The sequence below is a fragment of the Haliotis rufescens genome, unplaced genomic scaffold (genome assembly GCF_023055435.1).
Source record: "Haliotis rufescens isolate VD_foot unplaced genomic scaffold, xgHalRufe1.0.p SCAF_9, whole genome shotgun sequence".
Lineage (NCBI taxonomy): Eukaryota > Metazoa > Mollusca > Gastropoda > Lepetellida > Haliotidae > Haliotis > Haliotis rufescens.
The window spans coordinates 24896127-24920114 of record NW_025964383.1 but is presented as its reverse complement, the minus strand read 5'-3'; the positions used below and the strand labels follow the sequence as shown (position 1 = coordinate 24920114).

At 40.3% G+C, this 23988-nt stretch overlaps 1 protein-coding gene across 4 annotated transcripts; it reads right to left on the bottom strand.

The window, feature by feature from the left end:
- Positions 1-853: 853 nt before the first annotated feature.
- On the bottom strand, positions 854-22346 carry LOC124127938 (monocarboxylate transporter 12-like). 4 transcript variants are annotated; one of them, XR_007219739.1, is made up of 8 exons: positions 21948-22060; positions 10869-11077; positions 5511-5616; positions 4220-4363; positions 2731-3777; positions 2349-2399; positions 1603-1759; positions 854-1232 (listed from the first exon to the last, which is right to left on the bottom strand). XR_007219739.1 is itself a non-coding variant. In XM_048391408.1 (6 exons), exons 2-6 carry the CDS (start codon positions 11065-11067, stop codon positions 1695-1697), a joined length of 1506 nt encoding a protein of 501 aa, XP_048247365.1. In that variant the 5' UTR covers positions 11068-11077; positions 21948-22062; the 3' UTR covers positions 1242-1694. The 4 variants fall into 4 exon arrangements, 1 of the variants encoding a protein (XP_048247365.1); XR_006860090.2 differs by lacking the exons at positions 5511-5616; positions 21948-22060 and adding an exon at positions 22273-22346; XR_007219738.1 differs by lacking the exons at positions 5511-5616; positions 21948-22060 and adding an exon at positions 22203-22269.
- Between the last annotated feature and the right edge of the window lie 1642 nt (positions 22347-23988).

Here is a 23988-nt window from a genome sequence, read left to right as displayed (position 1 = left end):
TCAGTAGAAACAATTCATTTGCGCGTTTAACAAGAACTTTGAAGGTGGGGGACGAACTGTCGTTCAGGGTTATAAATTAGACAATTCGGAAAATTTAAGATAGACGAAGACGCAGCCATTAAAAGTATCCAGACACATGTAAAACGAATATACTTTTGTCTCACTTTGTTGGTACTCGTTGTGGAGTGAATACTACTCAAGAAGCAAGGATACAAGTACAAGTAACAGACAACATAGAGCAAAAGGTTAAAGTAGCAAGTTTTGCTCAGTTGGACAAAGCTTCCAATATTGAGAATGCTTCATACAAGAACTGTATTAATACACCTTAAATAATGCAGCAATTTATTCATGATATTGAATAATGTAATACAGTGATCAGAGGATGCATGATTGATGCCAGTTGTAGCAGTAAGTCAATATATCTAATGTGTTTACATTATAGCATTTTCCACCAGAGTGCTATGCACACAGTTATTATAACTAGTTGTTGTACCAGCACTGTACTGTAGATCATTGGGAGTTATTCCCCTTTAGTTGATTAAACATGGCTATAAAGTTGAACCTCCTAAACAGAAGATCCAGAAGTCAATAAGACCATTACACCATTGGTCAGTCTATACCAGTAGAGTTGCATGAGAGTTGCAAGACGGAGATGGTTGTGAGAGGATAAACCAAGGGGGAGGGGTAATTCCGATTCCCACACATCGTACAAGCAAGTTAAGATCCGACAGAAAAAAACGGTCCTATTCTAAGAAATTAAATATTTTAGCAACGTTTGTTCGATCTGCAATGACATATACATGATATATGTACATTGAAGAGGAGAATTAATAAAGTGACACATATTTTAGTTTTAATATATATTTAATTACTGAGATGACGCTATGGAAACAAATGACAATAGGAAGAGTAAGGAATTGCAACGGACATCATTTTGGTCACTTGAGCATCATATGTGCCACACATCTTCCACAAAACGTGAAAGCTTTACTTTTGTTTGTTTGTTGTTCAACAATTCAATTGTTATATTGAATATTGTATATGTTTTTACTTTTGTATTCATTATCAGCTCTGAAACATGGGATATCACTTATACACTGCATACAAAAGATAACTCTTCCCTTGTCGTGAATGCATGTCATCGTATCCCAACTGCGTGGATCGATGCTCATGATGTCAATCACTGGATTGTCTGGTCCAGACTTGATTATTTACAGATCGCCGTCATATAGCTGGAACATACATAGAGCGGCATTAAATAACAAACCAAACAACCAACCAACCCTTGTCGTGACATTGGCCCTACTTAATATCAGATGAATACTGAACAAGTGTAAGTGCAAAAGCAACAGTTTAAAAATTGAAATCAATAACTGTAAAATAAATATACATATTTGCATATACAACTCTGACATTAGATGTGGTATGACTTGTTGAGATACATACATGTGTACGTGTCACTAATTATGCCAAGGTTAGAAGGGTCCTTGAAAAGGACCATCAAAGGACAACACCTCGAAAAAAGGTTTAAGCTCGAACCTTTTTGGCAAACATGTTTTACACTTTTCTGTGCCCTAAGAAGACGCATGCCTGTAAACTCACTTTTGGAAAGAGTCCATTGTGAAATCACGTTCAATAATCTTGCATCCAAAAGGCATCAGATCTGTCCCGTGACTACACACACACACACACACTCATATATTCCTTTTGCACAGAGGTATGCACATGGCAAAGACGGCACTGGCGAGGTTACAACATCCTGAAAGAAGACAATGATTATGCGTGAACAAAGGTATACATATTACATAGGTCATGATGAACTGTCAATAACCTTTAACTACCAAGGCATGTTCCGGTATGTTTGTTTGTTGATTAACGCCGCACTCAGCAATATTCCAGCTATATGACGACGGTCAAAATAATCGAGTCTGTGATTGACATCATGAGCATCGATCCGCGCAATTAGGATCGATGGCATGCATCAACCAAGTCAGTGAGCCTGACCACCCGATTCCGTCAGTCGCCTCTTGCGTCAAGCATAGTCGCCTTTTATGGCAAGCATGGGTTGCTGAGGACCTATTCTACCCCGGAATCTTCACGGGTCTGTTCCGGTATGATGCCCAAGACACATACTGTACGGAAGCAAATGACTCACATTTCCCTGTGAAGATCATGCAACTATCAGGATTACCAAATGGCACTAGATATTTATTATTATTACTGGTTTAACATAGTAAGCATTAAGTAACACTTTTTCAATGTTGCATATTATCCATATATATATCGACTCAAATCTCTACGTTTACTTTCATTTTCCAAAGAATAGTTCTTTTATCATTTTCAATTACCCGCAAAAATAAACGTGTTGTCATAATCTCCGCTGCTTTCATAAATTAGACCTGAAACAAATATGGTTACCTTTTATCAAAACATTTTGCTGATAACACCTGAATTCAAGTTTACTAAAATTAATAATGCAACATACACATTAATATCGTAATAACATTGCAGCAATATTTATTCAATTGCAATATATTAAATTTTGGCTGAACAGCTCATAAACCAGCAAATATGTTCCATATTTATATGTACAGCTCAATAATGGTTACACGGTTGAAGATGTTTGCCCATTGAGGACAAAGCTGTTCTATTCTAACAATCAAATTAAAAAAAATTGTTCATTCACTCACAAAGTAGTTAAGAGAAAAATGTATTTCAAAATTTACTTACTTGCAATAGGTGGCCCAAACATTAAGCCGATTCCTAAGACAAAAGACCACATTCCATAGGCAACGGCTAGTTTAGATCGGCCTATCAGTTCAATACATATGGGACTCACTAACGTGTACGGTCCTTGACTGTATGTACCATATAATACACAGGCAACCATTTGGAGATGGTACGTATGTGATAGCACAGGGAGTATCATAATTGATATCCCTGACATTCCTTGCAGTCCAACATGAAGTAGGATGTTTCCGATAGATTTGTCAGATGACGCAAAACCAGCAAGCATTCCGGAGAAAAGGGCGGAAACACCCATTCCAGTAAACAGACTAGCTGACTGTGCAGGTGTACTACCTTTATATTCGGCATAATTTGGTAAATGAACCATGCAGGTAGCTTCTGAAAGAGACCAAAATAGAACACTGAGGAGGTAGAGGAAGAATCCATTTGCACCAAACAGAGTTACACTTTCTCGTATTGCCCCGCACCATGAATCTTTCTTTGGTGAACGTGAGTTCTGTTCCAGCAGGGGTGCAACAGTTGTATTTGCTGCTCTAAAATTGTCTTCTTTAGTAATAAAACCAGAGTCAGGACTTCGTACGTCTGTGTCTTCATTATCATCTGTTTGTGAACAGGTATGTCTGTCATCATCGCCCTGAAGGAAAACTGTAACAGTAGTCTCATTTTGTGCACATGGATCATCTGTTTTTGGCACACAATTAAGCTCAGCAGGGTCTTGAGGTGCATCAACACACTCTTCAGTCCCATCTTCACAATCAGGTTGCACCGAAATTGACTTCTCTGGCTTCAGTGTTGACGATGGTCTAATTAGAACTCCAGCTGAGCACACATGAAATCCGATGGCACCCAAAATGAGCAACGTTCCGGATAGGGTGTACAGATCTAATAGAAATATAGTTAAGGGGCCGACTACAAGTAGTCCTAATGCACCTCCAGACATGCAAATACCATATGCTGCGGGTAGTCTTTTATTGAAGTAGTCACCGGGAGCCACGCCACTCACATTAGCTGCCAGACCGCAACCTAAACCTGTGGAAATATATACGTCAAGTACGGATTCTCTGTGAGTGAATAAAAGAGGTAAAACTGCATGCATGTTATCAAACGCTACAAAATATGGTATGGGCTGGAGTTCATCAGATTCCGAACTAAATACACAAAGTACATAACAAACTTACATGTCTCATGACTAACGAAACGTCTTACATACGATCGAAGTTTGTCTGATGCTGTTATAGGCCTGAAGGAACGAAATATAGTTCTTACAAAATACATATACAAGTCATTGATATACGATATTTTTGAATAATGATTCCTCAATACTTCAGCTGATAACTTCATAAAACGTACGAGTATATGTCATTATCTGCTACAATGTATGCCGTGCTCCATGTTTTATTAATATATATATATATGCTGACTTTTGTATTATTTTGAATGTCTTCTGGGTACACTTCATGGAAATATTCACCCGTTATGACGCCGAACGTGAGGATTAATCCGGTGACAGTTCTGCAGAAGGATGCGGATGTAAGTCCCAGAAGTATCAGGATGCCACCAACAAAACTGGCCAATCTGTGTCCCAGTCGGCCTTCGACCATTCCGATGAATGGTCCTGAAAGAAGGTATTTATTGCAGGTGTCTATATTGTAATTTTCGTTTCAACACTAAGTATGTTATCGATTAATACAAGGACGCTTCGTTAACAGAATGACATGTTCATTTCACATTCATACTGCTTTACAGCAAGGCTCTGGTAATGTCAAGCAATGTGTGTTGACAGTTCGAAATGTGTTTTTATCCTTGTCATGTCTACACATATATGCCATCCGGTAAAATACTTGTTACAATGTTCATATCGCTCCATAGTATGCAAACACCGACTGAACTGAACTTCTTTGTTCATAATACTTATTGGTTATTTATACTGTAGTATACGCCATTGTATAGAAGACATTGGCCTGTGTGCAGAACATGGCTCATGTCAATCGATCGCGCACGTGTTACTCCAGACAGTGGTAGACTCTCTGCTGGTCTGATTGTGTGTACGTTGCGCAACTCGATCTGTTGTGTATCGGGTGTCCCTTAACAACACAAGTGAAGTAGACTTTAGCCATGTTCCGACGTAATAATTTCAGAGTTGCTGTCGAACTGGGGCGTCACAACAACATCCCATATAATGAACGTCTCTGCACTTTCTGTTTTTCAAAGGGACATAACCATGTAGAAGATGAATTCCATGCTCTTATGATTTTTTACCAGTATTCTAGAGCAAGAAGAAACACAGTGTAGAACGGTAAATCATTATTAAATCTACCCAGTATGCAAATATATATATATTTCCATTGTATTATGGGCCGGTGGCCTGAAGTACCGAATACATTTGTCTGTATGTTTGTCTGTCTGAAGTACAAGTATCTCTTTCATCAGTATGAAGCAAGGCACCCGCGCATCAAAACCATGTCATTGCTACCGATTCTTGACATCGACAATGCTTGAACATATAATTCCAATGGTTAATTACCATGTAGCCATGTCATGTATGTTCAGAATCACGTAATTGCCATTACCCTTAGGACAGCTGATCCCATTTGTCAAGTACCATTATCATTGTAATACAAATTTACTGTCAGCGAATCCGAACGAGCTGTGCAACGATGTCACTTCTCATTATTTATATGTATTGGTATTGATTATAAATATTTAATCCGTGACCTTGGTTAAATAAGCTTTGGTTCAGAGACGAAAAAGGAAGGGCTCACCCTTTAACAGGCTACGGTTTGGCTAGGCGCTCCGGGGCGGCACCTGCACAACCACTTTTATCATTATGTGGTGACTTGGCGTATGTAGCTTCTTGTTCATATTTACCTGCAAATAATAAATACTGTTTGAACAGCAACTTACTGTTAGCAATTCATACCGAGAACCGTAACCATAATCAACGTTATAAGCGTAAATGGACCCATGCTCCACAGCGCGTTGTTAGATACATAGTTAAATCGTCAAGGATGCCACGTTATATGATATATGGTATAAGTTAAATGCTATATGTTACATGTGATATGTTTACGAACAAGTTATATATTATACGTCACATGTTAGATGTTAAATGATATATGTTACAGTGAGTGAGTGAGTATAGTTTCACGCTGCTTTTAGGAATATTCCAGCATTATCCCGGTGGGGGACACCAGAACTAGGCTTCACACTTTATACACATATGGGGAATCGAACCCGGGTCTTCTTATGACGAGCGAACGCTTTAACCACTAGACTACCCCAACGCCCCGTATATGTTAAAGTGACATGCTATACTTCACATGTTGTGTGTGTTATAGTGCAAAACATTTCAATACTTTTATTTAAAAAAGTGTAAACAATTTCAATACTTTTATTTAAAACTTCATTTATCTAAAGTACCTTTTGCGTGGATCGATGCCCATGATATTGATCACTGGATTGTCTGGTCCAGACTCGGTTATCTACAGACCGCCGTCATATAACTGGAATATTGCTGAGTGCGGCGTTAACCAACCAACCAACCAACCAATATGTTTCAAGTGCACCGAGATACTATTCCCTTTGTCTGTTTGACATATTCAGCAAACATTAGGCGTATCCCCTCTAATCATAACCCCCTTCCGGGAAGGACCCTTAATCTCCAGCGCTCCTTAATGCCCCACGTTAAGTAATACCTCTATCTACAAAGCATGATTGGCATCGTCAGTCAGAGAGACGGGACAAGATCATCGAATCGCCGTCCGATTTCTTGCCTATGTGTAAGTAACAGAGCGGGAACATTGGCCACTCGGTCCCGGTGTGCGGTCTGTCACGTTATTATCAACCTGTTCCTTTCGACCTACTTCAACCCAGCAACAATATACATGGCTGCTGTCGTCTAAAACTTCACCCCTGGGTTTCGTCTTCCGTTATCACTCTGAGCTACCATCTAAGGACAAAGCGTACGCTCTTGGACACATGTTGCATGTTATACATTACATGGTATATGTTACATGGTACACATTATATGTTATACATTACATATTATATACTGAACCGCAAAAGAAACGTCACCCCAAGTAACATTGCAAAAAAGGTGTCATTTAAATAGCTGGGTAATTTTTGTCAAAGTTTCTAATATTTAACATTACCTTGTCCGAAAAAGCAGATGACAATAAAACCGATCGCCCAAACGTATCACGGCAACGGCCATGGTATCCCGATGCACGTGAGTTCCGTGCAAATTGAAATGCACATCCGTTCCCCCATTTCTTGCCCCTTAAAAATCCACCCAGATCGGATAGCATTCATTCGTTAATGAATTGCTACCAAATGCCAAGATTAATAAGAAATCAGCGACACCAAGCCCTTGGACGATTGCAAGCTGGACAAACCGCCCGACAAGTAGCCAATGCATTTCAAGTCCACGTAAGGACCATATACAGGCTCCAGCAACGGTACCGAGCACCAACACTACGGATGACCGACCACGTAGTGGAAGACCAAGGGTCACCACCCGACGTCAGGATCGTCAGATTGTGCGACAGCATCTTCACAATCGCTTTGTTACTGCTGCAGAAACTGCTCGACAGATCATTGGGACACACCAGCAACACATTAGTGCGGACACCGTGCGTCGACGATTGACGAGCAGGCACCTCTAATGTCACAGGCTACAACGAGGAACTATTCTGACACCACGCCATCGCCGGGTGGGCAACACGGCACCAGCATTGGCGGCACCAGCAGTGGAGAAGAGTCCTCTTCTCAGACGAGAGCCGTCACTGTATCTCAACAGCAGATGGCAGAGAGAGAGAGAGAGAGAGACGCCGTGGGGAACGTTATTCGGATGCTTGTGTTGTTGAGAGAGACTCGTGGGGTGGTCCGAGCATCATGGTGTGGGGTGGAATTGGTCTTGCACAGAGGGTCGGCCCTGTGGTCTTCCAGAACATCGGTCCAGGGAGAGGCAATGGTGTCACAGCCACTCGGTACATTGGTCAAGTCTTGAGACCACACGCCATACCTCATTTGGCACGTCGCCGCAACCACGAGTTTCAGCATGATAACGCCCGTGCCCACACTGCGAGAGCAAAAAGAGCCTTCCTCCAGCAGAATGGCATCAGAACCATGCAGTGGCCTGCCCTTAGTCCCGATTTAAATCCCATTGAGCACCTGTGGGACGAGATTCAAAGACGGCTGAATGATGTCCGACCAAGGCCGACAACTGCAGCTGAACTGTGTCAGGCGTTCCTCAGAATGTGGGCTCAAGTGCCTATGGCTTTCATCAACCGATTCATCCATTCCATGTTTCGACGTTGCACGGCAGTCATCAATGCACATGGCGAACACACGAGATACTGACGTGTGATGCCATTTTCTCAGAGACTAGTGTTGTGTTTCACTTTAAGAACATTTGAAACTTTCAACCTTGATGATCAGTTTGGCCAAGTTTCATCTTTTTAATATGTCTCAAAGTATGTTTCCAGGACAAATACGATCTATCCATAGTGACGTGTCTTTTGCGGTTCAGAATATGTTCATCGTTACACGCGATGTTACACGTTATAGGTTATATGTTATAAGTCACATGTTATGTCATACATTCCATGTTATAAGTTATACATGTTATGTTATACATGTCATGTTATACAAGCACTTACCAGAAACATGTTTAGAAACCCTTCTATTTATATTGACGACATTTGGACATCTGGGAACTTTCTGTCTTCATGGCGTGATGCCATAGTTGTTCCTATACCAAAACCTGGACGAAATCATACTGATCCCACAAGTTATAGGCCTGTTTCATTGACCAGCTGCGTTTGCAAAACCATGGGACGCATGGTCAACAATAGATTAACATGTTACTTGGAATCTTATAAATTAATTACTAATATTCAGTGTAGATTTCGGAAAAATCGAAGTACTGTTGATCATTTTGTTAGAATGGAGTCATTCGTTAAGAATGGCATTATTAACAAGCAGCATGCAGTGTCTATCTTTTTCGATTTAGAAAAAGCATACGACACATTACAATTACAATTATGTCTAAATAAAATTCAAATTTAGTCGCGAGAAAATGGCTTTAAATTTTCTAAAGCCAAGACCAATTGTATACATTTTTGTCGAGAACATAGGCCATATGAACTATATTTGGATGGCACGCCTATCAAGATTGTAAAGGAAACCAAGTTCCTAGGTCATATTTTTGATAGCCATTTGACATTTAAACCCCATATAAACTACCTCAAAGCAAAATGTCTGAAGGCGCTCGACTTATTAAAAGTCGTTTCAAATTCAAAGTGGGGAGGTGATCAGAAGACCCTCCTCCAACTACATAGGGCTCTCATCCATTCAAAACTCGATTATGGAGGAGCATGCAAAAGTAATCTTAAAATTCTTGATTCTTTTCACCATCAAAGATTAAACTTTGCCTGGGATCCTTTAGAACAACTCCAATGAATAGTCTATATGTAGAGGCTGACGAGCCATCGCTTAAACTCCGACGTATAAAATTATCTTTACAGTATATCACTAAATTATCTTCAAATCGATCTGATCCTGCATACGACTGCGTTTTCAGCCCCTCTATGGGGAATTTTACCAAAAGAAATCCTCTCTTATTCCCCCTCTTGGAATAAGAAAATAAAACAGCCATTTCTTCTGCAACTATAAACCTTGATAATATTTCTCCTTATCGTCTTTTGGCTTCGCCTCCTTGGCAACTGATAAAGCCAGAGGTAGACGTGACATTAAGACAACTGAAGAAAACATAAACTAATCCACTCATTTATCAACAAGAATACAACCAACAGCGAAATAAATATGACACGTACAAATATATGTTTACTGATGTATCCAAGGATGGTGTTGATATCAATAAATTACATGAAATTAAACCAAATATCGGTTACACCTACTTGGGTTGTCAGTCCAGATTTAATGATGCGACGATGTCGTATTGGCCATAGCAGGTATACAAATGATTATTTACTGAAAGGTGAGGATCCTCCATTTTGTATCCCTTGTGATGAGAGAATCACGGTCAAGCATGTCCTGCTTGACTGTGTTGATTTTGCCATCACAAGGGATAAATATTTCAAATCTTCATATGTCAAGAATCGTTTTAATAATATTAGTTCTCATTTAATCATTGTTTTTTTAAAAGGAATAGAATTGTTTGAAACATTTGGATTAATTTATTTTGCAAAATAACTAAATGTTGTTTTAAATTTGGTAGATTAAATTAGCAACTGTGATTGTCAGTGTCTGTATCCTCGAAGGGGGTTAAAGTACTGTAAAACTATTGTCCCACAGAAAGGGTACGTAAGTTCCACATAATTCAAAGTAAATGTAGGCCTACCACGATTTTAATCGTAGTATATTTGTTAGTTTTTATTGATGGCTAAACTTGCATACAATAGCCAGCGGCTGTAGGGGTGGTGTTAATCCTGCTGGGGTCCATGTAGGTAGCTTAGGTACGGTAAGTCACCTTGGTCTCTAGTTTAGTGATCTACCTTCAGCTGCTGGCGATCTATAGCCCCTTTTCACAATGTATTGTTCTGTTTAGTGATAGCTTTTGATGGCCACATACCAGTTTTAAAAATAGATATCTGTGATAAGTCTAGTAATTTTACTGTCCTTTGCTGACAGGTTCTTACATAGTCTAAATTGGTGTTTACTTAATGTATAAATTGCTTTAGCCGAGATATGGCTGAAATATTGCCGATGTGACCATGATATTGACTCACTCACTCACTCACTCACTCAATCACTCAGAAGTAAATGTAGGATTGTGGAACGACATACATGTACTTCCTACCTAGTATCGTCACGATATGGCTGAAATATTGCCGATGTGACGTTAAGCTTTAACTCACTCACTCACTCACTCACTCCTACCCAGTCATAACATTGCAGTAATTTAACTTTCAACACATTATATATGTCCCCAAATTGACATATATGGTAGGACGGGATATACCAATATCTTCCAAATGTTGCGTTTGCTATGACATCACATTGATACCTGATGCATCTGTTCATTGACCTCGGTGTATAATTGTGGGCCAACACATACAATATCAACGTTGAATCGTTAAGATAAAAAATCAACTCACCACACATTGTAAATGTCCCCAACAGAGTTGATCCTATCCAGGACACTTTGACCAAATCACCGTCAATCTCCTCCAGAATCGCCGGTGTAATCACCCCAACAGAGCAGATCAAAGCGCCATAGAGAACCTCAATGGCAAAGCAGGCAGCAAGAACCACCCAGGCATATCCACGATCAACGTCTTCTTTTGGTGTTTTCATTGTCTCGTTTCTAAAAAGTAAAGAATTATTCCAGGAACATTACGGTTGTCCCTCGAGCTCTGTGGTTTGTTTGTTTGTTTGTTTGTTTGTTTCATGCAACACTTCTTATTATTACATCTATATCACATGATATAAACGAGTCCGATTTACACAAGCCGAGACAATGGTCTCAGAACCTAATCACCCTTGACAATATAATCACCACTTTCCTATTCTGATAGGGGTCTAAACATAAGTAGTTTATGTGTGTCAATACTACAAACGGTAAGTGAGAGAGTCAATGTTGTTTGTTAATTATTATTATGCAAGAATACAGGACATGCACATGACTATATTGTTTGGGTCTGTTTGTTGTGTAACGCCGCACACAGCAATATTCCAGCTATGTGACGGCGGTCTTTTGTTAATCAAGTCTGGACCTGACAATCAAGTGATTGATATCATGAGCATCGATGTACGTAATTGGGATACGATGACATGCATCAACCAAGTAGGCAAGCCTGACCACACGATTCCGTTAGTTGGGACTGCCTAAAAGTCGGGCCGTGCCGGGCCAAGACGGGCAAAAGTTTTATTGGCTAATTACCCCATTATCGGCGATCGTATCTACATATTATTGATGCAACACACACATGACATTAATGAACAATCACAAACCAAAAGCGTGCACCATCATTAAGTGATTCGGAGTAATTGAAATTTAAAACGTATCAAATACTTCCAGCTGCCTTAATACAAATTTCAATCTGTCGGCATAGCGTTTACATTTATAGGATAGTACTATATCTAAGTAAATACCACTTTATAATTCATCACTGTTCATCGTGTTTAAAGCAGACACGTTGGTTAAAGTAGACCCCGTCTCCTCATACTCTCAACAGACTCACAAGTGTTGGGTCCAACTTGGCCCGGGCTATCAAAATCAACTTTAAACACACAGATGTATCAACAAATGTGTTTACATCTATCGAGTAGTATTTTATCTACCTATATACCACATTATAGTGTCACAGATCGCGGTATTAAAAGAAAACAAGGTGCTCAAAGTGAAGCCCTTATCCCTCTTCATACTCGACATAGCCTCTATCAGAAGTGTTTGGCTTGCGTTCGTTCCGATTTGGCCTGGGCTGTCAAAATCAACTTTAAACACACAGATGTTTCATCAAAAGTATTTATATCTATACAAAGTGAAGCCACTCCACGTCCACTCTTAACTCTCAAAGTAATAGTTGTTTCGCCTTCACCATAACCGTATACTTCTAAATGTGATTGAACAAACCCCAAACAAACTTACATGTTTAGAGGCTTCCCAATCTTAAATCCTCGGTAGAAAACGAATACTTTAATGTATAAATGGTCATAAAGGGTCAGTTGAATAGTAGACGTCACACATCGTTCGATCATTGTAATGGTCAGTTTACAGACCCGGCATATTGACATTTGTCAGTAGCTGGTGGTCAGTTACTGACCAGACCACACCACACCACATGTGTCTGTGTCTATGAAAACTAATTATTGTTTTTTAGATCACTGACCCCCTCGTATGAAATTAGTCGTTGTTAATTGAAAGAAACGAGGGAAAGGCTTATTCCAAGTAAGTAGATACTGGCAGCTGCAGGTTGCGTTGAGGCAAAACATAAAAGTTGTTGGCTTCTAATTGTTACACTGTTAGTACAATGTATTTACTACATGCCATTCCACTTCCTGTGTTACAAAAAAACACAACCCCCTTTACCCAACCAGCATTTATTAGTTATTACTTTATTTATAATCCCAAATTAAGTGAGTAAATGCATTTGACTTCCCCATTCACGAGATTAATATAAGCTTGTACACCTTGTTTGATCTCGTCGTAGTGTACGTTTTGTAGCTATTCCAACAACAGGTAAAGTGTGTTGAAGTTTTGGCATGTTTATATGGTGCCATAAGCTATGATCTTAAGTCAAACGTGTTTTGAATTTCTAAAAAATGTTTAAAAAAATCTTTCAGGGGTCACATGTATATATATTGTAATGTGAATTTTAAACATGTGTTTTAACTTTCGCAATTATGTTTTGACATTTTACGCAATATTTATTCAAACATCAGCTGCAGACCCTTGTCTGACGGAAACACGGTTTCTTTACCGAACGCAAATTATAATATCAGAAGGTAACTAAAATGGAATTATGAATTTACCTGTAAAGGTTGAGAATGCATTTACACAAATGATTCACATGTACTCATAGAACAAACGCATACTGTTTACAATTGAGAATTATTCATAACGTACCACTGGTTAAGACATGTTAATATCATATTTCAATGTTGAGGATCGCCTCCGTGGTCTAGTGGTAGAGCGTCCGCCCGGCGAGCGGAAGGTCCGGTGTTCGATCCCCGACCGCGTCATTCCAAAATACGTTAAAAGATGGTACTTTTTTTTACCCTGTCTGGCGCTCGGCAATAAGGGGCTAAAACAAGGACTGGTTGGCCCGGAGTCCGTATACTGTGTCTGAGTGGGGTATTCATGTTAAACTGCGGCATGGTATCTCAGTGAGCTAGCACTATGAATCGGCATCAGTCCGGACTAGTACAAGCAGGTCTTTTTATAAGTGCAATAATCTTGGACGCGACGTAAAACCCTATTTCACCCCACCTCACCTTCAATGTTGAACATTAGATCAATCGTAGAACTGTTACTCAAATAGCACAAGTACTTGAGTTGATACCATTAATGTTCAAGCATCGTCTTACAATACGCTAATTTTAATGTTCGATTACACTGAATTTAAATGGAGAAACGTTTTAGCTGAACTACAAGTCTTGTGTCTCATCGTCCGAAAATGCAAGTGTGGAATTAATCCAAATTACACCTGTACTCAGCTTGCTTAATTGCCCCTTGTGTACTTGCAATAAAGTAGGTGTTGCGTAATCAATCAACCATTTGCCCTTAATTAGCTGTCCCAAGCTTTTAGTTGTAGTTTATAGCATACAGTTTCATTGATAACTTACGCATTTGTTGAGGCTGATGAACAAAGATGATAAAACCTGCACAACCTACTTCAGTTTCTGTACTGTACTTGTTTTTTTCTACGAGCAGTACCTCCTTTTGCATCCTGCATACCTTTCTACCTGTCGGATCGACAGCCCGGGTCTATAAAATAAACATCCTAAACATCACGAACGTAAATGTTGTTGCATATAGTGTTTAAGAGGTCGCCTTCTGCCTATGCAATTTCGGCTGACCTGTCCGTCTTTGGGACTCCTGTGCGTGAGTAGGGTACACATATCTATGGTGAGTTTGGTATTCACATAATTTCTGTTTTTGTATTGATATGGTTTCTATTTTCTAATATTGATATAATTTCATTTTTATCCTTGGCTGCTCTGTTCATTTTCGTTCGAGTAGCTGTCCATCTCAAATGTATGAGTAAATGTACGAATGTAAAATAAAGTTGCTATATATACTCAACTACAAAGTTCCTGTGACACCACTATTTTAGCGTATTTTTCAAACAAGAAAAGTTTGGTTTTTCAATATTGAAGAAGATGTATGGGATCAAGTCACAAAAACGCAACCGCTACAGAAAAGCATGTATTCCATGCAAAAAGTGACTTTTATGCAAGCCCCATGCATTTCACTACCCAAGAATGGGTATAAAAACATGTGCGTTAATGGAATTCCATATGCATTGTTTTGCATCGTGCTGACAAAACCACTCAGAAAAACAACAAAATTACGCAATTATTCAACATTACGAAATGTCACGCCTGTCTGAAAATGAGCGTCTACGAGCCATTTGTATGGTTGAAGCAGGATCGAGTCAACGTGATGTTGCAAGACAATTTAACGTACACAGAAACACCATTTGGTGTTTATGGCAACGTTGGCAACAGACGAATGCAATCAGAGACCATACTTGGAGTGGCAGTCCACGCGTAACCAATAATCGACAAGACAACTGGATTCGAACAACACACCTACGAAATCGATTCCAGCCAGCAACAGTGACTGCAAGTACTTCCCTGGCCTTCGACGAATACCTTCACAAACCGTACGTCGTCGCCTCAGATGTGCAGGGATTGTCGCCAGAAGACCCACCAGACGTCCCATTTTGACAGGAAACCACCGTCAAGCAGGTCTACAGTGGTGCAGACACGCAGTGGGGACAAGTTCTATTCACTGACGAGTTTCGTTTTCACCTCAGTCACAGCGATGGACGGATTCGAGTGTACCGACGTCGAGGTGAACGTTACGTCAATCATTGTGTCATATAAGAAGATCGGTTCGGGGGCGGCAGAGTTATGGTATGGGGTGGGATTACAGCAAGACAGAAGACCCGTTTGATAGTGGTAGAGGGAAATCTCAATGGACAGCGCTACCACGACGAGATCATCGGCCCTGTTGTTCTACCGCTTTTGCGTCGTCATGTCCCAGGCATCACCTTTCAACATGACAACACCCGGCCTCATATTGCTCGACTTGTTCAAGATTCTCTTCAACAAAACAACGTGAATCTCACCCCCTGGCCGGCTCGCTCCCCTGATCTCTCAACAATCAAGCACATGTGGGATGAGATGGATCGGCGCCTTCGACGTCAACCACGTGTTCCAGAGACACTCCAGGAACTTCGAAACATGCTCCAGCAGATATGGACAGATATCCCACAGGACTTTGTGCGACGCCTGGTCCATTCCATGAGACGAAATAGTGTTGCTTGCATCGCAACCAGAGGTGGACACACACGCTATTGATTTGTAAATTTTGGCATGTTCATGTTTTTTTTTATGAAATCACGCATTTTCTGAAGTCAGTATGGCAAATTAAACCATTTGAACACTTACAGGAGTCTTTTATCTGTTGCAAACCAAAATTGTTTCAGATTTGTTAAAAAACATAACTTAGCGTTAAATCTTATTCAATGTCAAAGGATCGTTTGTTGTTCAGTATATATAGATGTAGCAAATGGCTAGCTGCCTTGTCAGCTTACAATTTTGATGTCAAATACCGACCTGGAAAATCGAATATTGATGCAGATGTGCTGTCGCGGATTCCAGGAGATCATGCAACAGAGCCCGCAGATAATCAGATTTCCTCAGAATCTGTCAAGGCTATCTGTCAGTCTGTTTCAGCACCAAATTATGTTGAGTGTTTAAGCATGTCCTCAGAGTCGGTAGATGTTGGTGATACAGGTCATGACCTGAAGAGCATGTCTCCAAAGGATTGGAGACGTGAACAGTTTTGTGATCCGACACTTGCAGATGTCATCAAATGGGTCAGAACAGGACAAAGGCCAAAAAATGATTACATGCAATCCAGTGAATTTTACATCCCTTTCTCGCAGATTTGACAACCTTAAACTCAAACAAGGTGTGCTATACAGAGTGACTACCATGGATGATGAACTTTAAGAACAGTTGGTACTTCCTTATCATCTCTGTTCCCAAGTTCTCAAGAATCTTCATGAAGATACGGTCATTTAAGGTGGGATAGAACATTGGCTTTGGTAAGAGAGCAATTCTACTGGCCTGGAATGGCAAGTCAAGTTGAGAAGTGGGTGAAGGAATGCCAGAGATGTTTACGCCGAAAGTCAGCAACAAATACCAGAGCTCCCTTAGTGAATATCGAGACCACATATCTATTGGAATTAGTTGCTATGGACTTTCTCACTTTGGAAACATAGAAGGGGAACTATCAGCACATCCTTGTAATTACTGATAACTTCACTAAGAATTCTCAGGCTGTTCCAACAAGAAATATGACAGCCCGTACGACAGCAGAAGCATTTCTTAACCACTTCGTAGTACATTATGGTTTACCAGCCCGAATCCATTCGGACCAAGGTGAAAACTTCGAAAGTCGTCTGATTGAGGACAATGACTGGAATGAAGAAGTCTAGAACGACACCGTACCATCCTATGGGTAATGGTCAGACAGAGCGCTTCAACAGGACACTTTTGAACATGCTTGGCACCCTTGAACCTGATCAAAAGAAGGACTGGAGGATGCATGTTTCTCCTCTAGTTCATCCCTACAATTGTACCAAACATGAAACTACTTGTCATTCTCCCTTTTATTTAATGTTTGGACGTCATCTAAGGTTGCCGATAGACCTTGCATTTGGAATTGACAGAGACCATGCCAACCAGTCGTTACAATCATACACAAAGTCTCTGCGTGACAGACTAAAGAAATCATATGAATTAGCCACTAACACCACCAGGAAGTCTAAGAGAAAACAAAAGCAGAACTATGATCAGCAAGCAAGAGGAGCAGCTGTTCATGTTGGCGATAGAGTGCTGGTGAAAGCTCTTGCCTTCGAAGGTAAACATAAGCTAGCAGACCGGCATCTTCCCGAGGCAAGGGAGTTAACTGACTTTAAAAGTCCAGTTTCCACCCTTGCCGACCTAGGCTGGAATTCCTGGGCTCGATCGTAGCGCCACCAGTGGCTATTACCGGTTATGTCCCTTCTAAGCCTCTCCTATGGACCAATTAGATTCCACTTATCATATCACTTGCATTTGTTTCAAACAAAATGGTGGCGCCCTGTCAAGACGATCTGATCGATAATCAAGATCTATATTGTGATAAAACGAGTCTTACATGGCGAAGTGCATCAAATCACGTGAGCACCTTGATTAAAAACATGAAAAGATTTAGAAAATATCTGTTGACGACGAGCCAGCGGTGCACATGCTTTGCAAATCCTGCAGTCGACCGAAATCTGCATGACACTTTACGAACCGGATTTCGATTTCGGTGCGAGATTTTGATTGGACTATGCATAGACTCGTTAGTCCAGCCAAAATGTAACTCTGTAATACCAGCCTAGTTCGGCAAGGGCGGAAACGGACTTTTATAGTCAGTTAACTCACTTGCCTCGGGAAGATGGCAGACCGGTGGTAGGAGGATGCATATATTGTCCAAGGACACCTAACCCCAACATTCCTGTGTTTGTAGTGGAGCAAGAGAATGGAGAGGGTCGAATTAGAACTTTGCATTGGAATCATCTCCTCCCTATTGGAAGTGTTTCTACAGAAACCGTAAGACCTAAACCAAAACTAAGAAAGAGAACTGAGATTCAAACTGTGACAAACAAACCAGATGACATACTGGAACAGGATGATGACCATGACAAGGTTATTTTGTCAGTTTCATCTACTCCTCATATTGATTCTGTCTCTTCAGCCAGTGATACATCCACAGGTGAAGATGTTGTACAAGATCGAACTGAGGAAGAAACTGAATCAGTGGAAGTTGACCGTACTGGTGATTCTCCATCAGAATCAGAGTCCACACTGGTCACTGAAGATCAAGATGTCATGGATGTTAAGGTCGTTTCGGATCTTGCGGATATCACCCATGTCTCCGATGCTGCCGATGGCATTGCAACAGATGGTGCTCATGTCACAGATCTTGCCACTGCTGACGTAGACCACGTCACTGATGTTACAAGTGTCACGGACGTCATGCCAGAAAATCTTGAAACAGACTAAAAGTAGTCCTGAGACATCTGGAGTATAAAACGACGCAAGGACTCGAGCTCCTGTGCAACATATTCCGCCAAGTCGGCCCTGACGATCAGACAGAGTTACAAGGAACTTGCATGGCAAACTGGTGGTGAGCTTGTAATGTCACAAACAGGTCGACCACTGGCTGGAGAAAGCAAGATTTCTGGAACATCTGGCAACCAGTGGAACTTTCGACACATTGCCTTCTAAGGTATCAGATGTTCTTTTATCCGTCATCAAAGATAACTGATAGATGACGGGAGCGTCATTTATTGATAGGGGTGTAGTGTGTAGCAGTGACATTTGGATGGTATTTTAATGTCTGAACTTGGTTTCTTTGTACATATCTATTTTACAATTATTGGATGTAACATGTTGTTTTATATTTTATGGTTTAAAGGTGAAACAAGAATAAAAATAACGTATAAGTCATAAAAAGGTTGTAAAAAATATTGATGGCTGGTGGCAGTATTCTAACGTTTGTGGTTTTAAGCGAATGTCAATTAGATTGACATTTGGTTTTGTTTATCTATAAGTTCATATGAATTTCATTCATCTGAATGGTTATGACGTCAGAGCTATGTAAAGTATAATGCTGGATCAAGAGTATTGTCTCATTCTGGATCCAGGATGAAAGTTGTTTATCACCTAACCCTAATTCTTAGCTTCTCATTGGCTAATTGGCTAACCTTTTTGGACATACCCTTTTCGACCAAACACCAAATGGCCTGGCGGGCCCGTGCGCGAAATACGCATGCGCTGGAAAGAGTACGTTAAATTCCTGATTTAAGTAAGTAAGTAAACACTGACATCCTGTTCCAAATATCACGATCTGACAATGACTAGTATGTACGTGATGGCGACTCCTTTGAAAAAATATCTTGGACGGCACAAGGAAAAAGAAGGCATTGTGGCGAGATCAGGAGCCAAGGTGGCTGACGTTCCCGATCTCCTCTGGACATTGAAAGGTTTAAGGTAGGAGACGTCTTCATATCATATCTTTTAGCAGTTAAAGGAAGTAACATTTTGCCCGTTAAAGGGACTGTTCCACGCACGTAGTAATGAAGAATCAGTCATAATAAACTCAGCACAATGATAATTGAAACCGGTTTTGATGACAGATAGAGTGTGTGTATTTCCCAAAACGTACCATACGTTTGGGTTTCAGTAAACGATACTTCTGATGTTACCGTTATTTAACATTGTTTTCAGTTCGTCATTGTCCATGTTGGGATCAATGACCTGGCTTACATACCCAGTACGCCCAGACAAGTCTTGGACAACTTCACCAAACTGCTTGGCTTTTAAGGGAACGGAACCAACGGTATATCACATCATCTCCTGTCAAACACAATCCAATATTTGCTTGTAAATTACCGGCTCTTAAGATGACCTTGCAATGCACCGTCGGACATAGTCCATAACGTTGTCAGATGACAACATATTATTATATAATAGGTTCGTCCGATTTGTTTCTCTTGACCAGAAAAGTACAGTTTTGGTTGTTAATAACGTCTAAGATATTTATGTTCCTACAGAGCTGTGGTATTCTTTCCGTAGTCAACCCGAGAGATCGGAACAGGTGGCGCCATGACCAGGGCATTTCACACCACGATGCCCTGAACCAGAAGGCCTACGCCCGAAACGAAGGTCTAAAACACCTTTCTGAAGCAGATCGACTAATGTAGTAGGACACCCTGAATTCGTGTCAACCGGTACAGTGAGAAAGGACTTTATCGCGCATGATGGGCTACATCTATGATCAGTAGGTTAAAAACAGCTGCCATCAGACCTGATCCGTGCTCTTTCTGAAAGCTCGGGCTAAGTCGGAACAAACGGACAGAGATTTTCTTAAGAAAATATAGTGAAAGTGATCAGTTTACTTTAATTGCGATGTACTGATTAAAGTTGATTTCGACAGGACCTTGATTTCCTTAACTACCGCGATCTGAGACACTATAAAGTGGTATATAGGTAGATATAAAACTAATCAATACATGTAAACACATTTGTTGATGCAGCTGTGTGTTAAAAGTTGGTTTTAACAGCCCGGACAGAGTCGGACCGAACACTTCTGACAGACATGTTCTTAAGAAAATACAGTAAAAGTGTTTGATTGTAACGGATCAGTTTTCTTTCAATGCGATTTACTGTGACACTATAAAGTGGTATATAGGTAGATATTATACTAATCTATAGTTGTGAACACATTTGATGACACACCTGTGTGTATAAAGTTGATTTTGACAGCCCGGGCCAAGTCGGACCCAACACAAGCCAAACACTTTTGATAGAGACTATGTTGAGAATGTGGAGGGAAAACGGCTTCACTTTGAGCACCCTGTTTTCTTTAAATACCACGATCTGAAACACTAAAAAGTGGTATTTAGGTAGATATAATACTAGTCTATAGATCTAAAGTATGTTTAGTAGAAGTACCTGTTATTAACACGTGTCGTGTCAACCCTATGACATTCGCGAATATCCACTTTCAGAAAACATCCTGTGTGGGTTTAACATGAATTAGTAAAGGTTAATTAGGATTGCCCAACACGTTCATTAATGAAAGAAGAGTAGTCAAAACACTGTCATTTCCTGCCCAGGACATCACACTCCTACACGCTAAGGTCGGTGAGAAATCTTATCAAAGAAAACACACAGTCAAGACACTGACTTTTCGACGAGGACTCTTGATATGTAGTTATAATTATCAATTAATTACATTGTTGAACATGCATTTTGATGCAAACTCAATTAAATTAGTAAAACTACGATTGTGGACATTTGCAATCTGCCTAGATATGTACATCTCATTTTATTATTCTGCAATCCATTTTTAGTATGACCCACTGGCCCGGCCCGGCCCGACTTTTCGGCCCCCCCCGCCCCCCCATCACCCACCCCCACCCGTTAGTCGCCTCTTACGACGAGTATTGTGAGACAAAGTAGATTTAAGTTTTGTGTTGCAACAGCCCAAAACACAACCGCAGCGGATGCCAGGTACGAGAATTAGGCCATGTAGACATTTGAACACGAGTTTTGAGCTTTGAGCGAAAACTATAACCCCTATCAAAGCTTCGAATATAAAACAATTATGATAGCTGGCGTTTTTCAATTGCATGAAGGGTCATTAAGTGTTCAATGTAAATTTGATTGTTCAAATAACAATGTTTCATTAACATATACACTGTCTCTGCAATTAATTACTGGATTACACAATATGATAATCTCGAATTCGAAAGGCACATATGTATTCGTGTACGTTGCATAGCGATAAAACAACGTTTCTGATCCCATCGTTCATGGACGTATTGCGGGTTTGTAACATCAAAACGCAACAGCGTGAATGTGATCGCAAAGGCCTTCGCCTTGTAATAAACATGTGTTACCTTCAGTCAGATCCCTCAAAACGAACTCTATGTGTGTAGTAGAGGACGATAGTGTTCATGTGCTGATGTACCGACCGTCTTCTGCGTTGTGGTAATATGCACGTATGCATGGTTTGTATTAAAAAAAATCGCGCTGCATTAAATATTGCACAACATCGCGACATACACTCTGTTAACTTTCCGTTGTGTATTCTCAGTTATAGCCCTTCGCATGCAGCAACATATTATCCGCCCCGCCACGAGCAAATATCTTACCTGGCCCAGATTGTTTCGCTGAAAATCTAGGTCGGATCATCAGTGTTATTGTTATTGTTGATCTACTTACCCCCCGCGTGTGCTTGTCGCTGCGTTCGAGCGAATTGCTCAGCGATCGCGAACACTAAAGGACTGCTATTGATTCCGAAAAGGCGCGGTTACTCTCTAGATGACCCCGTGTGACCGCCTGTTGTCAGACAGTTGAAAAGTGTAGCAAGACAATGGTGTCGCCTGAAGAATATGTCTAGTAGGTTAAACAAACACGTGTTGAAGGGGGCTGATAGATACGCTGTCAATGGTTGTAAAAAATGGAATGATAGGATAAGAAAGAAGTTTAGTAATATGGATTTAGGACATCTGTTTAACGCAACAGGTTTTACGGATAAATTTTCTGTTTTTACACAGGTGGAACAATGGTGTATGAATGAATATGTTCCCCGTTGGAGTGATATGTTAAGAAAGGAAGAGGGGCGAAATGGGCTTAATAAATTGAGAATGTACCGATGTTGCAAGCAAGTATATGGGACAGAATACTATGTTTCAAATAAGATGGCCAGAAACTATAGATCGGCACTAGCCAAGTTTAGATGTGGCGTGGCTCCTATTCGAGTGGAAACCGGTCGGTACGAAGGTGTACCTGTCCACAATAGAACATGTTTTCACTGTAATGACAGCGTAGAAAACGAGGTCCATGTTTTGTTTCACTGCGTATTATATGACGATATCAGGGCAACTCTTTTTAAGGAATGTATTGCTAAATCTTATAATGTTTTAGATATACCTGATATCGACAAACTTTGGTTAATTTTCAGTGACTCCATTCTGTGTTTTATACTTGCCAAAGTCTGCTTTTTAATTCTTAATCGTAGAAGGCATCTTTTATATGGATAACTATTTATATCATCTTTATATCATTTATGTATAAATTTTATGATAATTTGTCTCTCATAATTCTATTGAATGGTTCTGTACATTCTATCTATGTCAAGTTGTACAAAGCTGTTTTATGTATGTACAGAAGTGAAACATAATTTTTTTTTGTCTGTCTGTCTATCCAACGCATGCATGAACATCAATGTAAACTTTAGTGACTGGGAAGTATCCATCCGGTGTATATGTGTGTATATATATATATATATGTGTGTGTGTGTGTGTGTGTGTGTGTGTGTGTGTGTGTGTGTGTGTGTTTATGAATGTGTGTGTACGCATGTGTATGTGTGCATGCGCGTGCGTCTGTGTAAGTATGTGTATTTGTACATTTTTATTATTTCATTCTCATGTGCATCACGTCATAGCAGCCTAGCGGTTAGCACGTGATCAGTGACAGTTATACCTCAACGATATCCATTGTGGTATACTATTTCGATTTGATTACATGTATATTGAGGACATACAATTGAACTCTGTGTCGAACTTCCTTATCATGCCATTACGTTCTGGTGGTGTGAATAACGTTTTTCGGGCGTGTTGAACAAATAACTCGCACTTTTCTCAAGTCCCTTGAGTTCAACACATTTATGTTGTTAACTGTTTCTGAATTGTTTTCATTTCTCGGCGCTCGGCTCCGAATTGAAATAAAATGTTTCTAATCTAGGCTACCCGACCGCCCCTAATCGGTTAAGTGAGTGAGTGAGTATAGTTTTACGCCGCTTTTAGCAATATTCCAGCAATATCACGGCGAGGGGCACCAGAAATGGGCTTCACACATTGTACCCATGTCGGGAATCGAACCCGGGTCTTTGGCGTGACGAGCGAACACTTTAACCACTAGGCTACCCGACCGCCC

Bases quoted from the DNA above. Each gene is read 5' to 3' on its own strand.
- LOC124127938 (XM_048391408.1), bottom strand. From the start codon at position 11,067: ATGAAAACACCAAAAGAAGACGTTGATCGTGGATATGCCTGGGTGGTT. The intron at 4,364-10,868 runs GTGAGTTGATTT...ACCTTCTTTCAG, and splicing joins GGGGACATTTACAATGTGTG to GACCATTCATCGGAATGGTC. The intron at 2,400-2,730 runs GTAAGTAAATTT...TATTTGTTTCAG, and splicing joins GTTTGGGCCACCTATTGCAA to GTCTAATTTATGAAAGCAGC.